Raw genomic sequence first — 19,999 nt, forward strand, 5'->3', positions numbered from 1 at the left:
GAAAACCTTAACTTGGATTTGACTCCTATAAAGTTGCAGACAATATAGAATTTTAAAAAACAAACAAACAAACAAACAAACAACTTCAACTCAAAGAAACAGAATTTCTCTAAGGGGTAAAATGAGTTTCTAGATTTGATCACTGCACTAGTTTAATTCTTAAGGGAGAAGGTAAGAATTATAGATTGCTAGAAATATTTAAATGTAAGCGAAACAGTTAAGGACAGCAGAGAATAAGCATCTAGCTATAGTACCAGTCATCACAGATTTCATCATCTCCACGCTCAGGCAAGGAAAGAGACCAGGGCACCAGCCTAGGGCAAGCAACTCAATTTAACAGGGTTTACAAAATCTGTTACACATTTGTCCAACTACCTTATTTCCTGGAAGAACAGATTACGATCTTTTTATTTTCTCCTAAGATATTTAATAAAATGTCCTTCAAAAAAATTTGTTTAGCCTTTTCCGATTGTGGCGCCACGCGGTGTTGAGCTCTAGTCTACTTTAGCAACCATGCCATCTAAGGGCCCGCTGCAGTCCGTGCAAGTCTTCGGTCGCAAGGAGATGGCCACAGCCATGGCACACTCCAAATGGGGCAATGGCCTCATCAAAGTGAACGGGCGTCCCCTGGAGATGACTGAGCCACACACACGCTGCAATACAAGTTACTGGAGCCTGTTCTCCTTCTGGGGAAGGTGCGGTTTGCTGGTGTTGACATCCGCGTCCGTGTGAAGGGTGGTGGTCATGTGGCCCAGATTTACGCTATCCGTCAGTCCATCTCCAAAGCCCTGGTGGTCTATTATCAGAAATATGTAGATGAGGCTTCCAAGAAGGAGATCAAAGATATTCTCATCCAGTATGACCGGACCCTGCTGGTAGCTGACCCCCGTCGCTGTGAATCCAAAAAGTTTGGAGGCCCTGGTGCCCGTGGTCATTACCAGAAATCCTACCGATAAACTCATCATAAGAACTGGCGTTGACCTTTGTAATAAACATGGAATTTTAAGGTTGCAAAAAAAAAAAAAAAATTTTTTAATTTAAGAAGCAGAAAAAAAAAAAAAGAAGCAGAGCCTCAGATCATAAAAGGGCCTAAAAGCAGGTCATAAAACTCTTAAGGCACTGGTAAAAAAAAAAAAAAAAAATTCTTGGGCTGGGGATTTAGCTCAGTGGTTCTGTCGCTTACCTCACAAGCGGAAGGTCCTGAGTTTGATCCCTGGCACCAAAAAAGAAAAAAAAATTCTTAGGGTTGGGGATTTAGCTCAGTGGCACCACACCTGCCTTGCAAGCACAAGGTCCTGAGTTTGATCCCCAATACTGGAAAAAAGAAAAAATAATCTTCATGGAGTGCTTTATAAAATGAATTACAAAGTCTATCATGTTTTTCTGAAAGACTCCAGAACAATCTACACCTCCAAAATAGACTCAGGAGTAAAAACTGTTTAAATTTCCCCTTCCATGTTGCACTGAGAAACATTATAATCACTGAAAAAACATTTCCTTTGTTCTATGACATTTACAAAAAATTATTACATTCATGTTAAGGCAAAAACTTAAATGTGTTACTAGAGACTGAAGGCAAAGGACCCACCACTAGTCTTTTGTCAGTATAAAATTTACCTTCCAGAAATATTTTGTGATGGTGCTAACTCATATGGACTGGAGGGTGTTCTAACATATCCTAAGATTTTTCTAAAATCAGTAGGCTTCCTATCTAGTTCATGTAACTTTTCAGTTATTTAGGGACAAAGCCATTATAGCCTTATGGAATTAAAAAATCACATCCTCTAACCTCAACACCATTACATAAACTAGTAGGTAGCTAAAATTAGGGTATAGGAAACTGGGACAAACTCAGTGACTAACTAGAACTGGCAAACTCTAATAGGCCGAAATGATGGTTTTTTTTCCTTTAATTAAAATGTTCTGATTACAGATCACCTTGAAAGATCATCTGATTTCTCAAGAATGGAGAGATTTTAGTTTTTCTTCTTCAATTTTCCCAGAGAACTACCCTGGTAATAGGCTGAACAACTGCTGCTTTCACCAACAGCAAGCCCTAAAGGATTATTTTAACAATAAAAATACTTGTATCATAAAGTTCTTAATTGACCACAGGTAATATCAAGCTATTAAATGTGCTCATCTGACATCAAAGAATGGGAAGTAATAAAAATGTTTCTAGATAACACCTTTTGGGGGGAAAAATCAAAGTTCACAGCTTGAAAGTAGGGAGAAAAGTGTTAACCGTAATGCAGAGTAGCTGATGTCAAAAATATGTGAATACTCACACTGAAACTGTCAAATAAGTGAGAAGACAAGTTCTCGGGAAAATAAATTCATTTAGAATTAGATTTTCTTGGACCATTCTCTGCAGTGGCTGGAAACAGGTTCTTCAGCAGGTCTAGTTCCTCCAGCTTGCCCAATTCCCTTACCAAACAGCCAAGATAATACCTTCCCTGGCCACTTCAAAAGGATCTTTAAGTAGCTTAGACCAATAAAGCAATCAGGAATAAAACAGAATAGAGTTCACCTGGAGGAAGAAATAACTAAGTGTTTCAAGAGCTTGAAGTGAACAAATGATATCTGCACAATAAATTTGGCCCTAATTTTTCCGGAAGCCAAGATTAAAAGACTAACAGAAAAAATAAACTGGGTTACACATCATTTGTTTTCTAATGAAAGCTCACATATTTAACTTGGGGACAATTTTCTTGGAACTGAACTTGAATGATTTATCAGGAAATTCCTTGTCATTTTCAACCACAGTCTTACTAAAGATACAAAACCAGTTTAAATGGTGTTTTTAGTGACTCTCTGTACCAATGAAGGGCCTGACCTAAGGCAGAGCTGGGACCTGAAGAACTAGTATATGAGGGTTCAATGGCCAGGTGCTCTACCCTACCCTTTGCACTACCACATTCCTTCCCATCCTAGCCCACTTCTGCTGCTCATAGAATTCCAACCTTACTCTAAGAAAGTTCCAAGAAGTATGGAACTACTTTTGGCCACCTATTGCTACAACTGTGTGTGTGTGTGTGTGTGTGTGTGTGTGTGTGTGCGCGCGCGCGCATGTATATGTGTGTGAAGGAAACAATGTCTTCACAATACTATCTACCCAGGTGTTGGCTTTTAATACTATTTTACAATAAAAGGAATCAGGGATCCTTGCAGAAATGGGAGATTTCTGCTAGGACTAAGGCAAGAAATACACAACATCAGCATGGAGAGTAACAGAGAGTGCCAGAGAGTAACAGAGTTCTCAAAAGCAAAAAATAATGCCCAACTGAAAGAGCTCCTAATAGCCAAGCTGAAACAATTTGAGAAATGCAATCAAATAGTAATGAATTATCCAAATTATACAGTATCCATGAATTCATACTTGTACAAATGGCTGAATAAACATATGGAAAAGAGGAGACAAATCTCTCATACACAGGACTCTATTTATATAAACACTGTACCTTCAACAGGGTGAAGCTCCCCACTGTAAGTGTGGGCTGCACAAAGTGACTTCCTTCCAAAGAACACAGTATAAAAAGAACAACTCGACAGCGGAGAAACCTGGCAAATACAACTCAGACAGATGAAGTTCAACATAAAGTGATAAATCATGTTGATAAGACGTGATAAAAATGATACTTGATCTCTGGTCTTTTTCCTGAAAACTACAACCTGTTTATCATGAGAAAAATACTGGGCAAAATAGAGCCACCCTACAAAACACTCCAGTATTACCCTTCCAAACTCACCAGGTCCTCAAACACAAGGAAAATCTGAGATGCTCACAAAATAAAGGAGCCCATGGAAATATGACTAAATGTATCCAAGACGGAATTTCTAAGCAAAGAAAACAGGTATTAGGTTAAAAAAAAAAACTATAGAAATCCAAATCAAATTTGGGCTTTAATTATTATTATTATTATTTTTTTTTTTTGGTACCAGGGATCGAACTTGGGACCTTGCGCTTGTGAGGCAGGCGCCAGAATCACTGAGCTAAATCCCCGGCCCTAATGGGCTTTAATTAGTAATGATGTATCAATATTGATTCATTCACCATGACAGATATACCATACTAATGTAAAATACCAATAATAGGGGATACTGGCCACGGGATATATGGGGACTATATTATCATCTTTACTGTTTTCCTTAAATCTTGAACTTCAAAAACCAAGGCCAGGGCCAGGGATTTAGCTCAGTAGTTTCGCCGCCTGCTGCGCAAGCGCAAGGACCTGAGTTCAATCCCCGGTACCAAAAAAAAAAAAGGCAAGGCCAAGCATGGTGGTGGATGTCTGTAATCCCTGCACTTGGGAAGCTGAGGCTGAGAATCACCACAAGTTCAAGGCCAGCCTGGGCTACACAGTGAGTTTAAGCCCAGCTTGAACTACATAGCAAGACCCTGTTTCAAAACAACCAAATATAAAAGTCAAAAAAGTTTATTTTTTATTATTTTTAATTTTTTTATTTTTTTGGTACTGGGGATCGAACTTGGGTCCTTGAGCTTGCAAAGCAGGTGGTGGAACCACTGAGCTAAATCCCTGGGGCCAAAAAGTTTATTTTTAAGAAAATCTAGTTGGGTGTGGTGGCATACACCTGTACTCCCAGCTACTCAAAAGGCCGAGGCAGGAGCATTACAAGTTCAAAGCCAGCCTGGGCAACTTAGTAAGACTCTCAAATCAAAAAAGTAAAAGGGTTGTAGTAGCACATCCCTAGATTTAATCCTGAGTTTCACAAAGAAAGGGGAAAAAAGACTAAAAATAATAACAAAAAACTGTCCAGACAGATGAAGTCAAACACATACACAGATCTCTAGATTCTCAAATTTAGTCTACTCAGAGCCAAGCAAGCAAGCAAGCAAGCAAGCAAGCATTTTCACGTTTTTACATGTAAGTAGTTCACTGACAAGTCTACACCTACTCATGTGAAATAATACGTGAATCATGAGTATGCGGCATGTCTGTGTCATCTTACTGGCACAGGTCACACACAGCTTTCATTTGCTGAGTCAGCTTCATACCCCACCAAGAATGCGTTTCCCTTGATTCACTCTTAAAAACACACACACAAAAAAACAACTTCTTTACTGGGAACAGCAAATGTCAATTAGCTTGTAGCTTTGGTGTTGCTGGTAGAAATGTATAACATGTACTTTTCTTTAAATAGCTGGTACCTGCACTCTGTCTTCTTCAGGTTTATATCAATCTGTAGTATAATAGTGAGAATACAGTTATAAATCTTGGAAGTGGCCTATAGGTCCAGCAATGGGTGAATGGATAATGAAAATGTGGTATTTATACACACTGGAGTACTACTTTGCCATAAAGAAAGATAAACTTGAATCCTTGTAGGAAAATGGATCCACCTTGAGACCATAACATTAAATGAAATAAATCAGACACACACGTTTAAATACTGCATGGTTTCTATGTGAGAAACCCAAAGTATAAAGAGCAAAATAAAAGACAGATAATAGGAAACAGAGAGAGAGATTTTTTCTCAAAGGGGAAGGGGAGGGAGGTGAAAGAAAAAGGAATGAAAAATGGAATTAACATGTGTTATGTACTGTACATGTACCAATTCCACACAAAGAATGTAAATGTTATGTACTACAAATATATACTAATAAAAAACAAAGAGTAACCTTGTAGTTCCAGAGTAGTTAGAAGTTCTAATATGGAATCAAAATGAAATAGAAATATTTAACCTTCTTTCTTTGAGAGATGGTACAGCATTACAAAGACAGCAGGTTCTAGAGTCTGACTCTTTGGTCTGTATGCAAATGACAGTTGTGCCATTACTAGCTTCAGAGTCTTAGGCTTATTCCTTAATCTCTCTGTGCCTCTTTTTCAAAATAAGGACAACAGTTGTTCATACTTCATAAGATTACTGTGAGGGTTAAATGCAGTACAGGTGAAGTTCTTGGAACAATGCCTGTCACATAACAAGCACTCAGTAAAACGCTATTATTATAGTAATTTTTAGCAGTACTGCATTATAACTTTGTTAATGGAAACTCAGATTTTGTAAACACGTACATTTGTAATCTGAACACTCTGGAAGGCTGAGGCAGGAGAAATGAAAGTTTGAGTCCAGCCTGGGCAACTCAGCAACTTGAGATTGTCTCAAAATAAAAAAAAATAATAATAAAAATAAAAAATATTGAGCTGTAACTCAGTACAAAGGCCCTGGATTCAATTCCTAGTACCACAAGAATAAAATGTCTTTAAAAAAGGAAAATTGCTAAACATTTTAAGTCATTAACCAGACTTCCAACCAAACAGTGTTGGTAGACTGCAAACTAGATACAATATGCTGTGTTGACAAACAATGATTAAGACTGGATGGCAGGGGCTGGGGATTCAGCTCAGTGGTTTCGCTGCCTGTTGTGCAAGCGCCAAGGACCCGAGTTCAATCTCCGGTACCAAAAAAAAAAAAAAACAAACAAAAAAAACCTGGATGATTATTGCATGGAAACAGTGAAAACCAGATAGGGAACTCTTAAGAAAGCAGCAGCAAGATTCAGAAACAGATGGAATACAAATCCCTAACAGAGCAAGTATCCAATCCTTTTATCTGACAAAAAGGGATAATAAGGAGTCCAAAAGGACTTCCAGTTTTTAATCTGATAAGGAATAAACTACAGGAAGGATCCAGCATGAGGCACTGTGTATGCGTGTATACTGATTAGGGCTTCTGGGCCTCATGCTTCATTTTAAGAGTTTGTGAGTAATGGTCCGATGGGTCTATTATCTGAAAATATAAAAATGCAGAGCAAGTACCAATGCAGTACACATGCTATAGTTTTAGACTGGGAAAATAATATAATTACTTTCAAAATGCTATCACAGGGTGTGGAGGGTTGGGGTAAGGGTACTGGTAGCTCAGTGATAGAGCACTTGCCTAGTATTCATGAGGCCCTGGGATAGATCTCTAGCACTCTTAAAAAAAAAAAAAAAGAAAGAAAGAATAAAATAAATAGAAACAAAAGAAAAAACTACCATAAATCACTACATTTCAAAAAAATGAAGAATATGGCTGGGCACAGCGGTGAACACCTATAATTCCTGTACTCAGAAGACTGAAGCAGGAGGATCTCAAGTTTCAAGGCCAGCCAGGATACATAGTGAGTTCTGGACTACACAGTGAGAGTAGGCCTCAAAAGACAAAAATATGGCCAGGCATGGTGGTGCATACTTGTAATCCCAGCACTTGGGAAGCTGGGGCAGAAAAATTTAAAACCACCCTGGACTACATAGTGAGTTCAAGGCCAGCCTGAACTACATGGCAAAACCCTGTCTCAAAAAAACACCAAAATGGGCCAGGGATTTAGCTCAGTGGTTCTGCCGTCTGCCTTGCAAGCGCAAGGACCCGAGTTCAATCCCCCGTACCAGAAAACCCCAACAAAAACCAAAAACCAAAACAAAACCTACAAACAAGGAGGCTTGGATGTAGCTCAGATGTAGAGTGCTTGTCCTGAGTTCAACTGCCAGCACTGGGGAAGCAAAAAAGAATATGGACAGCTTTGATGGCTTAGCAGTTATATTTAATGGATATAAAATGAATTTACCTGATCTTTCTACCAAAATTAAGTACAAAGTATATCAATTGCATTCCTGAAACTGGAGGATCACATCTAGATTTTCACCCAGAACAAACTCAAACTTAGGCCACAAGAAACACTTAGCAACACTAAATTCTTTCAAATTTCCAACACAATTCAGTGATGATACAGCACATGGAAGTAAGTATTACTTAAGCTAAAATATGATCAGGGAGACTGGGAAGCTTTTTTGTAAAAGTACTCAGAGTGGAAAATTTTCAGGCACTGATAAGATAATGGATAGATGCTCTCTTCCTGCTTCTACCAGCATTTGCTACATTAACTTAATATAGGCAATACGTCATGCTTGATGGGAGGGAGTCAGTGGGGAAGAAAAGGGAGAAAGAGGGAGGAAGAGAAGGGAAGGAGAGTGAAAGACCAGTCCTCCTACCCTAACAATACTACTGCGGGGGTGAAGCCAGATCAAATGTTTTTTTTCATACTGTTCCAAAATTATTTACGGTAAAAACCTCCAGGATGACCCTTTTAGATACAAACAAAGCCTTGTTCTTTCTTAACAACCAGTCCCTTGATTTCCCCCAAGTTATGCTGAACAATGAGGCTGGGGGCACAGGATAAAGCAGATGACATCAACCTCCCTCAAGTCAGAGGCTTGTTTGGGATCCTGAATTTTGGTGTGAGGCCAGCCGGCTGATTTCACAGAGGGCTCTACTGTCCAGGCTGCCAGGCTGGATATGAATATGGGAGCAATGGCTTAGGATCAACCACTGGTCAGCAATTCACACAAGAAGTCACTGCCCCGCTCTGGGCTACCTTTAGAAATTTGTTCCACTTCCTAGAAACTAGCTCAGTCTTTGGAAGTTATCATAAAGATGTAGTATAGCAATTTCAAACTCTAAACAGTCCCCTTCTCTAGATGAGTTCAAAGCAGGGAAAGTTGTAGACAACCGTTCATTGAGTAAGATGTAAACAAAGTAATGTATCTTTTAACTTTTATGGAGAAGGAAATACAAGGTCAGGTTTTAATTAAAAGGTTTTAATTAAATTTTATATGATATATAATACAACCGCCCCCAGTGATTTTAATATAATTACACATTTATGTACCGATAGGTCTTTTGTACCTGTCTATTTACTGATCTTTTTCTAATCTGGACAATAGTCACATTAAATATAAATTTGAAAAGGCTGTCATTTTTCCCAATAGAAAAAGATCAGCCTGAGTAAGGGTCCATATGATAGCTATTGATAAAAAGGAAAGCTACTTTTGATGCATGAGCAAAAGCATTCTATTTTTTCTTCTCTTCAACACAGAAAAGTCCTCAGTACAGACACCAGTATCAATAAGCTGAAATAGGTATTGTCATCCCACCTCCCCCAAGTCTGAAAACAATGGTGTGCGTAGTAGCTCTTCATGTAATTTTTTTGTTTTGTTTTGAGACAGGGTCTCGTTATACAGTTCAGGTTGGGCTCGAGTTTGTGGCAATCCTCCTGCTTCAGCCTCCTGAATGCTGGGATTACAGGCGTGTGCCACCACCTCCTGCTCTTCACCGTAATTTTGATGAAGGGGGGAAAAGTCATAAACCATGGCTTCCCAACTGCTAAATTGCTTCTTCATCACTTTTAGGTTTAGATTGTGATAGGTTTATGACTCATGACTGAACTCCTAAATGATCTGTTTGTCTTTCTCATCTTTTAGTTGGGAAGAACTGAGACCATAAAAAAAGCATGATATCCAAATTTTAAAAATTACATTTAGCATGTGAATCATTAATTAATATTAGCATTTTTGAAAAACAACAATGAAAGCAATGTTAGACCTATTAGATTATTTGAAGAATGAGATAGTTTATAAATAAATTATTATCAGGCTTTTCTTCCCTTTCTGGTGATGATAAAAACAACTCCTCATAATTATTTGTTTCCGAAGTATAAACCACTCTTGGACAACAACTTGTCTTAGCCCTTAAAATCAAATCACCCAATTTTCACTATTAATAAGTATTCTAAATAACAAACAGGAGTGGATCTTATTAAACCTATTACAGAATTGTGTAGTCTTAATATATACTTTTTTTTTTTTTTTTTTGGTACCGAGGATTGAACTCAGGTCCTTGCACTTGCCTAGCAGGCGGCGAAACCACTGAGCTAAATCCCCGGCCCAGAATTGTGTAGTCTTAATGAAAAAATAGTTTTCAATTCAAAATCAAGAGAGCTAAGATTCTGAGTTCCTACGACAGGCTTTTATTATGAACCTGAAATAATGGAGTAATTTCTACAATAACTACAAATGATGAATTTATCCTTCCTGCTTCAATTTTGTGCAGGAAAACAGCTGATACTATTGAGCCTGACTTAGTTTCACTTTTATGTGTCGGTAAGAGGGGACAGGTTAGACTCAATTGGAAATCTCAACACAAAATGCATCTCCATGTTGGCCTGAAGCAGTGATCTTTGGAGCAGAGCCCCACCCAGCAACCCCATCAGTTTCTCTCTGCTCAGAGGATCTTCCTGACCACTCAAATACTCCACCCATCCATCTCTTCCCAACTGCACTGTCTGACTTGCACAACCTAACCTCAGACCACTCACTCCCCGCTAGAGATCAAACTCAGGACCTTGCACTTGCCACGAAGGCACAGTGCCACTGAGCTACATCCCCGGCCCCTAACCTCAAATTTTCAACTTGCATTTTTTTGTCTTTGTTCCTCATTAAGGCTTAAGGATCTTGTCCTCTATTCATTCCTAATATACAACCAAGTTTAGCACATACTACATATTAAATAAATGTCTGTTTAATTAATGGAAGAATCAGAAACAAAATGCTTAGAACTCTTCTCTTTAAACTAGTTCACATTCTGAAGCCAGGTGTGGTGGCGCACATCTGTAATCCCAGCACTTGGGAAGCTGAGGCAGGAGGATTATCATGAGTTCAAGACCAGCCTGAACTACATAGTGAGACCCTATCTCAAAAAACAAAACAAAAATCTACATCTGGCCACTTTAAAGACATAGGGAGCCTAAAGATCAGATGAGTAATTCAATTTTCATGCAATACAGAGTTAAACAAAGACTGTCAATACTTTTGGAGGACCGTAATGGGCCCTCCATAATAAAGAACTGACTCAGAACATCTCCAAGAAGATCACCACATTACAAAATTACATCTCACAGCTGACAACTTTGTGCTGAACCTACAGTATCAAAGTTTCACCCAGGGAAGTGACAGTCTCATCAAAGGTAAGAAATGAGCCTCGTAACCAAGAACTCCACCCCAGAGAGGAAATGGCTGTGTTTCTCCTCTAGTTTTTTAGGAGCCAGCCAGGGGTTCAGCATACTTCACCCTAGCCCTCGTACTATCCGATGGTATCCACCAAACCTGGTGTCTTGAGCCTTTGAGAGAATGACTTTCCTCCTCCCTGTACTGGCCAAGGGGCTGAGATAATATGTGATTTCTCAGTGATTTTCTACAGTGCTGTTCCCTTCCTCCAGGTGGGGAGAGATAACCCTTTCCCAAGAATTCTCAATAAACTTACATTACTTAAGAAATTAAAGAACCCACTTGTCTCAGTCCTAACAATTCTGAGCTCTATCACCACTATCTTACACCTAAGAGATGAAAGGAGGATTAAGTAATTCCCCCAATACCACATATCATTTAAATGGTGAGGTTGCTAGGTTGAACTTAAAGCTACCTAAGTCCAGATACAGGCTCTTTTCACTATCACACATGGCTTTAACATGTGCCTACTGGCTTGAACCACTGGTGGTACAGGCACGACAGTCCCATTGGGCGGCTTGTCCCACTGGTGGTACAAATGAATCCCTTTTATTGGTCTTTTTACTAATAAAAATAATAAAAAGCCATCCAATGGGACAGTCATGCCTGTACCACTAATGGTTCAAGCCACATGGCAGCAAGACCTACGAATTACGCCCCATCTTAAATGTGTTAAGAAGACTAAGATTCTGTACACCTGTAATCCCAGCACTCTCAGAGGCTAAGGCAGAATGATCACAAGTTCAAACACAACCTGGGCAATTTAGTGACTCAGCAAAAACCTGTCTCAAAATAAAAAATAAAAAAAGGAGGCTAGGCGTGTTGGTGCACACCTGTAAACCCAGCACTCCAGAGGCTGAGGCAGGAGGACTGCTAGGAGTTTGAGGTCAGCTTGGGCTACATAGCAAGTTCAAAGCCATTCTGAACTACCTAGTGAGATGTGAGACACTGTCTCAAAAAACCAAAAAAAAAAAAAAAAAAAAAAAAGGAGCTGAAGATGTAGCTCAGTGTGAAGGCCCTGGGTTCAACCCCCAGGGCTAGGAGGAAAAAAAAAGATTAAGATATTTAACTTAGATACACAATGAGTACATTCAACTGAAGATGGGTAAGATATTAAGGAATTCACAAGATAAGAACCATGCTGCATGAAAAGTGCCACATCAAACAGGATGTAATGGATGCACACAGGAGGTGCTGAGTAAAAGTAAAGATTGATCCAGGTTAGTACAACATATTCAAAGAACTGCAAGATGATCAGTATGGTGCCTGCCTATTAGTTACATCATTCCTTTTGTTGAAATCCTACTATGTGTCAAGCACTATACTAGGCATAAGCACTGCATTGAGACACAATCTCTGCTTAAAGAACATCCAGTCTTTCTAAAGACATGGGTACTACAGAGTTCTCCTTTCTCCTATCTCAACTCAAATCACAGCTGCTTGAGCTGGGAGTAGACATGTGACCAAGAGAAGGCCTGGAATGCAGCCTGGTACACATAAAGGAACTACTGTGCTCAGGGTCACACTTCTGAGCTGAGATGATGCACAGAGAGAATCCCTGGGGCAGAGTCTGAGCCTCTAGTGGTCAAAATAAAAGAAAAAGCAGAACTAAATGTAGAGATACTATGAAAATGGTTGCAAAGTGTGTTAAGGGGCTGATTCTAGCTCACAAATGTGTTTTATAACCTGCATAATATACATTTTAAAAAATAACATACAGCTTGTGGTCCTAAATAGCATTCTTCATAAAAAGGAACCTGGACTCATAGGAGGAACTGCTGTCCTGATGCTGAGGATAGACATATATAAAAGATAATATTGAACTTGCAATCCTGACTCAGCCTCCCAGAGTGCCTGGATTACAAGTGTGTGCCACCATGCCCCAGCTACTTCATTCTTTTTAAAGAGCTGCCAGTGTGCCTTAATATTATCATACTGGTTTATTTAATCATATGTAGACAGACAAACATGGTCTTATTCCATCAGTTCCTTAAGAATAATTCCACTTAATAAATGTGGAGCCAGGTGTGGTGGTGCATGCTTATAATTCCAGCACTCAGGAGGCTGAGGCAGGAGGACTGCCTTGAGATAGAAGCCAGCCTGGGCTGCACAGTGAGTTCAAGACCAGCTTGAGCTACACAGCGAGACTCTGTCTCAAAATACCAAAAAGGAAAAAAAAAAAAGAGTGTGATAACAGCATTAGAAAATGTTCATTTCACAACCTTAATGAATACATTCATGCAATTGGTGAAAGACTGATGGGAAGCTTTACAATGGAGGCTTCAGGTTGTCACCACTAGGCAGAAAAACAACCCTCTCCCTCAAAAATGTCCACATTCTTCTCCTCAGAACCTGCAAATATGTTATTTTACATGGCAATGGGGACTGTGCAGATGATTAAATTGAGGGTCTTGAGATGGGGGATTATCCTAAGGGTTTATAAGAGGAAGATGGAGAAGATGAGATGATGAAAAGAGGAGAGAGGCAGGGAAGAAGGAAGAGGAGAGATTTGAAGATACCATGCTACTGGCTTTGAAGATGGAGCAGTCAGGTGTCAAAAGTCAAAGAATGCTGGTGGCCTCTAGAAGCTGGAAAAGACAAGGAAAGTGATTCTGCTCCAGGGCCTCCAAAAGGAACACAGCCCTGTTGACACCCTGATTTTAGGACTTCTGACCTCTAGAACTGTTAAGGTAAATGTCTGCTAGCCATTAAGTGTCGGACTTTGTTACCACAGCAATAAGACACTAATAAACATCTGAACATACTGACCAATCTTAGCAGCACTAAGGGGCACACACACACAAAAAAACAACTGTATTCCTGACATGTCACATGAAGTGCACACTGCCCATGAAGTTCTCTTACCACAAAGGTAAAATTCAACCTGATTACATCTTCATAACTTAATTCTTTTAAAAAAAAATATGGGTGCTGAACTGGTTAACTGATACATCAATGGAGAAATAAGACAGAATCTTAAATGTGGCATATTCTGTGAAGACAACTGATACAACTGCAAGCATAAAAAGGAGGAGGAGGAAAGAGTAGACTGCGCTGGATTAAACAGACTTGAGAGGTAGCAAATTAATTTTAAATAGATATTTTTGAAACAAGTGGGAAATTTTTAATATGTGCTGCAGATCAGATGGTATTAAGGAATTACTAAAATTTTTTTGAGACAGGTCTAATCATCTTTACCAGGCTGATCTCAAATTTGCAAGCTCAAATGATCTGCCTCAGCCTCAATTTGGCAGGCTGGGGGAGAAGTAATGTCTCACATGCCAGTCAAGTCCTACACAACTGATCTACATCACCAGCCCTCACTTTTTTTTTTTTTTTTAAAGAGATAAGACCTTGCCATATTGCCCAGGTAGACCTTGAACTCCTGGGCTCAATTAATTCTCCTGTTTAGTCTCCCAAGTAGCTGGACCTAGAAGTCCCACTACCATGCCCAGCTTCATTGGTAATACTGTAAAGTGGAATTTATAGCTATGTAACACTGTGGTTATGCTCACATTTTTAAAGAGATTCAAGCTAAAGTATGCAGGACTAAAAATGTGACATCTAGGATTTATGTTAAACCAGTTTGACATAAAATGATAAAGAAAGCTGAGCATGATGGGCCACACCTATAAACACAGCGCTGGGGAGGCTAAGGCAGGAGGTTTTTAGGGAGTTTAAGGCCACCCTGGGGTACACAGTGAGTTCACAGCAAGCCTGAACTACTTAACAAATCCCTATCTCAACAAAACAAAACAAACCTCACACAGACACAAAAACAAAGCAATAAAGGGAAAGCAGGGACAATGAAACAAGTATAGACTCCAAAACTGCTGGTAATGAGTATAATGGTAGACTCACTACACTATTCTCTGTAACACTGAAAATAAAACCAATGCCCAAAATAACTAGAGCAGTGGGTGACATTTCAAAATCAACAGCTTTCAAGGCTAGCCTTGAATTTCGAGACCCTGTCTCAAAAAAATAAAACAAGCCAGGGATGGTGATGCATTCCTGTAATTCCAGCACTTGGGAGACTGAGGCAGGATTGATGAGAGTTCAAGGCCAGTCTGAGCTGCATTGAGTTCAAGTCAGCCTGAACTACCAAGCAAGATCCTGTTTCAAAAATATCAAACCAAACCAAACCAAGAGCTTTCATATCAAAATCTAGATTTGATTTCACTTGAAAAATCAGATGTAATAAAAAGGCCCTCATACCAAATCTCATGTATAGCCGAGTAGTGGTCACTTAACAGTTTCTACCACTCTCAGTTATCCTCCCATTTATCATCACTGCTGTCGGGTTCTTTTTCTTTTTTTAAAGTATCTAGCCCAATTCATTCCTTTACATTACCTACTTGATTTAGGTGAACGTAGTGGCCCAATTGAGTGAGAGGTGGTGAAACACCATGTGTAGATGCACACACTCCTGCTGTCCAAGTCTCCTCCAGCCGCCTTCATCTAGATGTGCTTCCTGTTAGGGTACGCTATAGCTCTTGTTTTTATTGCATACTTACTAAAAGCAAGGCAATATACATAGAACTCTGGAAAATCATAAGCATGAAAATCATTTCTGCCTTTGGGGTACTAACAGCCTAATGAGGAAGACAGGCATAAACAAAAGTAGTTACAATACAAGAGAGAAAATAAACGAGTTTAAGGTACTGTTCAGGGGTGTGCTATGATGCAAACTAGGAGATGACAATATACAAATCTTCAGAAACATATCATGAACAGCACTACAGAGCATTTTGGGAAACTGAAATTATCAGATGAGCGACAGTGAGCCATTGAAGGGTTTTAAAGTATAAGAACAAATGAGAGATAGTAACACTGCAATAAGAGCAAGATCTCTTTCTTTAGTCAAATTCTTTGATTCCATAAACTAGAACCTTTGAAGAGCCGGAAGCATTACCCTCAGCTGTACATAGTGGCCCATGCTTGTAATCCCAGCACCTGGGAGGCTGAGGCAGGAGAACTGCAGGAAGTTCAACACCAGGGTGGGCTACATAGTGAGTTCAAGGCCAGCCTGAACTGCGTAGTGGAAACCTTGTCTCAAAACAAAATTAAAACCAAAAAACTAAAACAGAAGCATGAACCTCAAAAGAGTTATCTATGCCCCTAAAATTTTACCACCACCACTTGCTTGCTTAGGTAGATAGAACTTCTCTACCCAAAGAATATGATAAAAAAACAAACAAACAAACAAAAAAACAGGCCGGGAATTTAGCTCAGTGGTTCTGCCACCTGCCTGGATTGCCAGTACCAAAAGTGTGGGTCACTATCGTCCTTGAAGGTAGTTTTTACATTCCAAATACAGTAAGGTATACATTAAATCTATTATCATTACTAAGTTCCAATACCTTGAATAAAAGCTATGTTTAAACTATGGCCTTACTATATCTGAAGTTCTATTTAAAAAGTAAAACTATTTCTGAAAAAGATGTCAGTGCTCATTGCAAATGAATAAAATTACCTAAAACATAATCAAGTCTTGATGTCAAATTATATTAACGATCAAAACCAGGTCAGGCCACTTCGTTGCAAAATGGGACCATACGGCATTATAGTTAGTCACCAGTACAGCTGAGATTTAGCCAAGTCCAGAGTGTCTCATACCAAAAGGAAAGACTAGAGGTTAAGACTATTTTGTGGCCAATAATGGTCTTTAATCGACCCCAAGAATTCCAAACTAAAGCAAGGGGGAATATTATTGCGGTCTGATTTTCCTCAACATACTTAACTACCACTGAGAATCCATAAGACCCGTTTATTCTTCCCAGCCTGAGTTTCCTCATTGGTAAAATGTGACTAACTGCATCTATTTACTTTATAGATAGTGCAGGAACTAAATGTTCATGTATGTAAAGTGACACAACAGCTGCTCAATAAATAACACATTTTATTAATCACAGTAAGCTTTATCCTTTCCACTATTTTCCTGCACGTATCGCGGTGTTTTCTGAGGCCAATCCCCACACATCCTCAATATTCAGGCTTCTTCGGAGAACTAAGTTACAGCTCAAAGTATCTGAAACTAGACAGGCAGAGGACCCAGACGGCGACCCGGAATCGAGGTCGCCTTAGGGCGCTGTCACCATATCCGCCAAGCCTTCACCGGCCTTCTAAGAGTTCCCAGGCACCGGCGCCCAGCCCCGCCCCGCGAGCGCCAACCAGCAGGGTGAGGGGGCGGTCCCCACGCAGGTCCTCGGGCTCGGGACAGGCCAGGCCAAACCCTGGCCACCGCCAGCCTAACTTCCCCAGTCTAGGCCTCCCCTCGCCAACGCCTGCGATTCTCCCTCCCGGCCCCGCGCCGCCCAATGCCGCACCTTGAGGTGGGTCCGCAGGCCGCCAGCGCCCCCAGACTGGTCGGTGATCTCGTACGCGCCGGTCACGAGCAGGTCCTTGTGGATCTCCTCGCGGAGACACTTGCGAGAATTAATGGGGAGATAGAAAGAGATGCCGAGGACCGAGCTGGGGCCGAGCAGGAACAAAAACAACAACGCCAACGGGCCAGGGCCAGGCCGGCATTGTGGGCCAGACAAACCAGTCATGGTGCCGGAGACTCGTCCACCACCCGGGGCCTCTGCCGCGCCGGAACCGGGAAGACCCACGTGATTCACCTCTGACCTCGCGGTGCTGCCGGCGCCATTTTGGAGACTGGCCGACAGGAGAATGTGTACCAAAATATTTTGAAAGAGAAGGAAGTTTATGGTGTCATGTTCTGATCGCCAGTTTAAGTGGTTAAAAACATTTCTTAGAACTTTATCACAAAAGTCTTATTGTTGTTGAGGTTGGTGACTACTGAGTCGGCCATGTCAAGTATGGGCAGCCCTGGAAGTAATTTTCTTTTAACCTCCGGAAGCTGTACCCGCGCGGTGACACCATAGCAACGAAGCCCCAATAGGGAACAGCCACAGAGCCCTTCTCCGGGCCTACTCACCTGCATCCTTGGTGAGCAGCACCTGGCGGAGGATGAGCCTGACTCACTCCTTCAGCGCCTTGCCGCCTTGGTAATAGCTGGAGGCACTTGAGAGAAAAATTTCAAGGAAAGATTTTAATGTGGCTATTAATGTGTGTGAGCCAATATCTCAGAGAAGGTATAGAGGCCCCCATATGAATGTGACCAGGTAGATGTCCAGTTAATGCCCGCCCCTGTGCAGGATGTTAGGGCTGGAATAAGAGTTTGGCTTTCTGAATGTGCTTCTTATTTATTTAGCAAACACTGAGTGTCTACTGTGTCAGGTTATCTTCAAACCAAAGTTTAATTTTTTTTTTACGTGGAATAAAATAATATTTTGGTAGTTTGAGAGATAGACATAAAATACGATTTAGCAGATTGTCAACGGAGGTAAATATTTGTTTCAAATGCAAGCTGCATTCAAGTAGACTAGTCTAGATCAAGCAGATTCACCTGGTAAACATTCGTGCATTCATTATACAAATATTTATTGAGCACCTACTATGTGCCAGGCACTATACTATATTTATACACCAACATGTTTATTGGTGTAATAAACCATTATTGAGATGCTGTCAGATATTGAAAGCTGAAGAATATGGAGATAAACAAGAGCAATCCCGGAGCAGTAGCATGTGCCTGCATCCCAGCAACTCAGAGGATGAAGCAGAAGGATGCTTGAGCATGGAGTCGCAGGCCAACCTAAGCAACATAGCAAGATTCTGCCTCTTGAAAAAACAAAACAGAGAGCAAGGGATGTAGCTCAGCAGCATCACGCCTGCCTGGCAAGCGCAAGGCCCTGGGTTCGATTCCCAGTATTGAGAAAACAAGCAAACAAACACAGGGCCAGGTTTGGTGGCACAATCTTGTAATCTCAGTGCTCAGAGGCTGAGGCAAGAGGATTGCCTTGAGTTCGAGGCCAGCCTGAGCTATGTAGTGAGTTCAAGGGCAGCCTGACAAACAAAAACAAACCCAAAAAGTATGCAACAGTTTATGTTTTTAGTCATTATCCACATTAATTAATGTTTATTGAGCATTAGCAAATACTCTGGAAGATGAGTTTAGTAACTTAAATTGTTCTTTTGTTTTTTATAACTCTTTTAAGTCCACCTAATTCTTTTCCTGGAACTGAAGTCCCATAAACAAAAGAAGAACAAATGTAAAGAAGCTGTTAAACATTTTAAAATTTGACAAATGCCATATAATAATTATTTTATGAGGTGTCCACTTAGGAACATGTAGTTTGATTGTTTTATCCTTGATCTAAGATAAGATGCTAGTCTACTTCACACCCTGATAATTTGCATTGGCCTTTCCCTGGCCAATGCGAGGAGTCAGTACAGTTCTCTAATTTATTGTTTGAAGTCTTGAGGCTCTACTGACCGTTTGCAAAGGATTTGCAACCCATAAAATACCTGTGTGCATGTTTTCTTTACATTTTCATAATAGATTACACATTTTAAAATATTTTTACTGTGGTGATGCACACCTGTATTCCCAGCACTCGGGAGGCTGAGGCAGGAGGGTTGCTGCAAGTTTGAGGCCAGCCTGGGCTACGTAGTGAGACCTTGTCTCAAACATACAAACAAACAAATAGGCCACTGTGTTCTCCATTGCATGGTGGCCCACCTTCACACTGTAGGGTGTACTTCTTTTCCTTTTTTTTCTTTTAGTACCAGGGATCGAACTCAGGACCTTGCAAGGAAGGCGTGCTTGCAAGGAAGGTGTGGTACCACTGAGCTAAATCCCTGGCCCTTCTTTTCCTACTTTTACTTGGCCTAAATTCACTGTGCATAGCCTGTTTCTTTTCCTACCTTTAATAAAACTTTGGCTACTGTTAAAAAAATATTTTCACATATGTTTAATAATCTCATTTGACATAGTTAAAAAAAAATCCATGAAATAGCAGTTATCCTCCTGCTTCACCCTCCCAGTAGATGGGACAACAGGTATGTGTTACTGCTCCAGGGTTGTATTCCTTGTTTACAGATGAGGAAACTGAGTTTCTGAGAAGTCAACATTTGTACTGTCTGTGAAAAATTATTCATGACACTTCTTAGAGAACTTTATAGCAGATTGTATGTAAGGCGACTATTGGGATTGAAATCCTGCACATGGAATTACCATAATGGGGCCTTGTATAGAAGAGAGCTCAGTCTCAACTCTGAATACAGGAAAAAGTAGGAATCTGTAGCCA

At 40.3% G+C, this 19,999-nt stretch overlaps 1 protein-coding gene and 1 pseudogene across 1 annotated transcript in view; one reads left to right on the forward strand and one right to left on the reverse strand.

Moving 5' to 3' along the window:
• The window catches only part of Tmed10 (transmembrane p24 trafficking protein 10), a 36,780-nt gene extending 19,328 nt beyond the window's left edge, over nucleotides 1-17,452 (reverse strand). The window contains exon 1 of the mRNA XM_004837170.3: nucleotides 17,171-17,452. Coding sequence (XP_004837227.1) covers nucleotides 17,171-17,395 — 225 coding nt within the window. The 5' untranslated portion in view covers nucleotides 17,396-17,452. The remainder of the gene's footprint in view (nucleotides 1-17,170) is intronic.
• Nucleotides 499-995, forward strand: LOC101719071 (small ribosomal subunit protein uS9 pseudogene; annotated as a pseudogene).
• Nucleotides 17,453-19,999: the final 2,547 nt, after the last annotated feature.

This window comes from Heterocephalus glaber, unplaced genomic scaffold (assembly GCF_053883595.1).
Source record: "Heterocephalus glaber isolate CG9 unplaced genomic scaffold, H.glaber_assembly_v1.0 deba00001608, whole genome shotgun sequence".
Classification (NCBI taxonomy): domain Eukaryota; kingdom Metazoa; phylum Chordata; class Mammalia; order Rodentia; family Bathyergidae; genus Heterocephalus; species Heterocephalus glaber.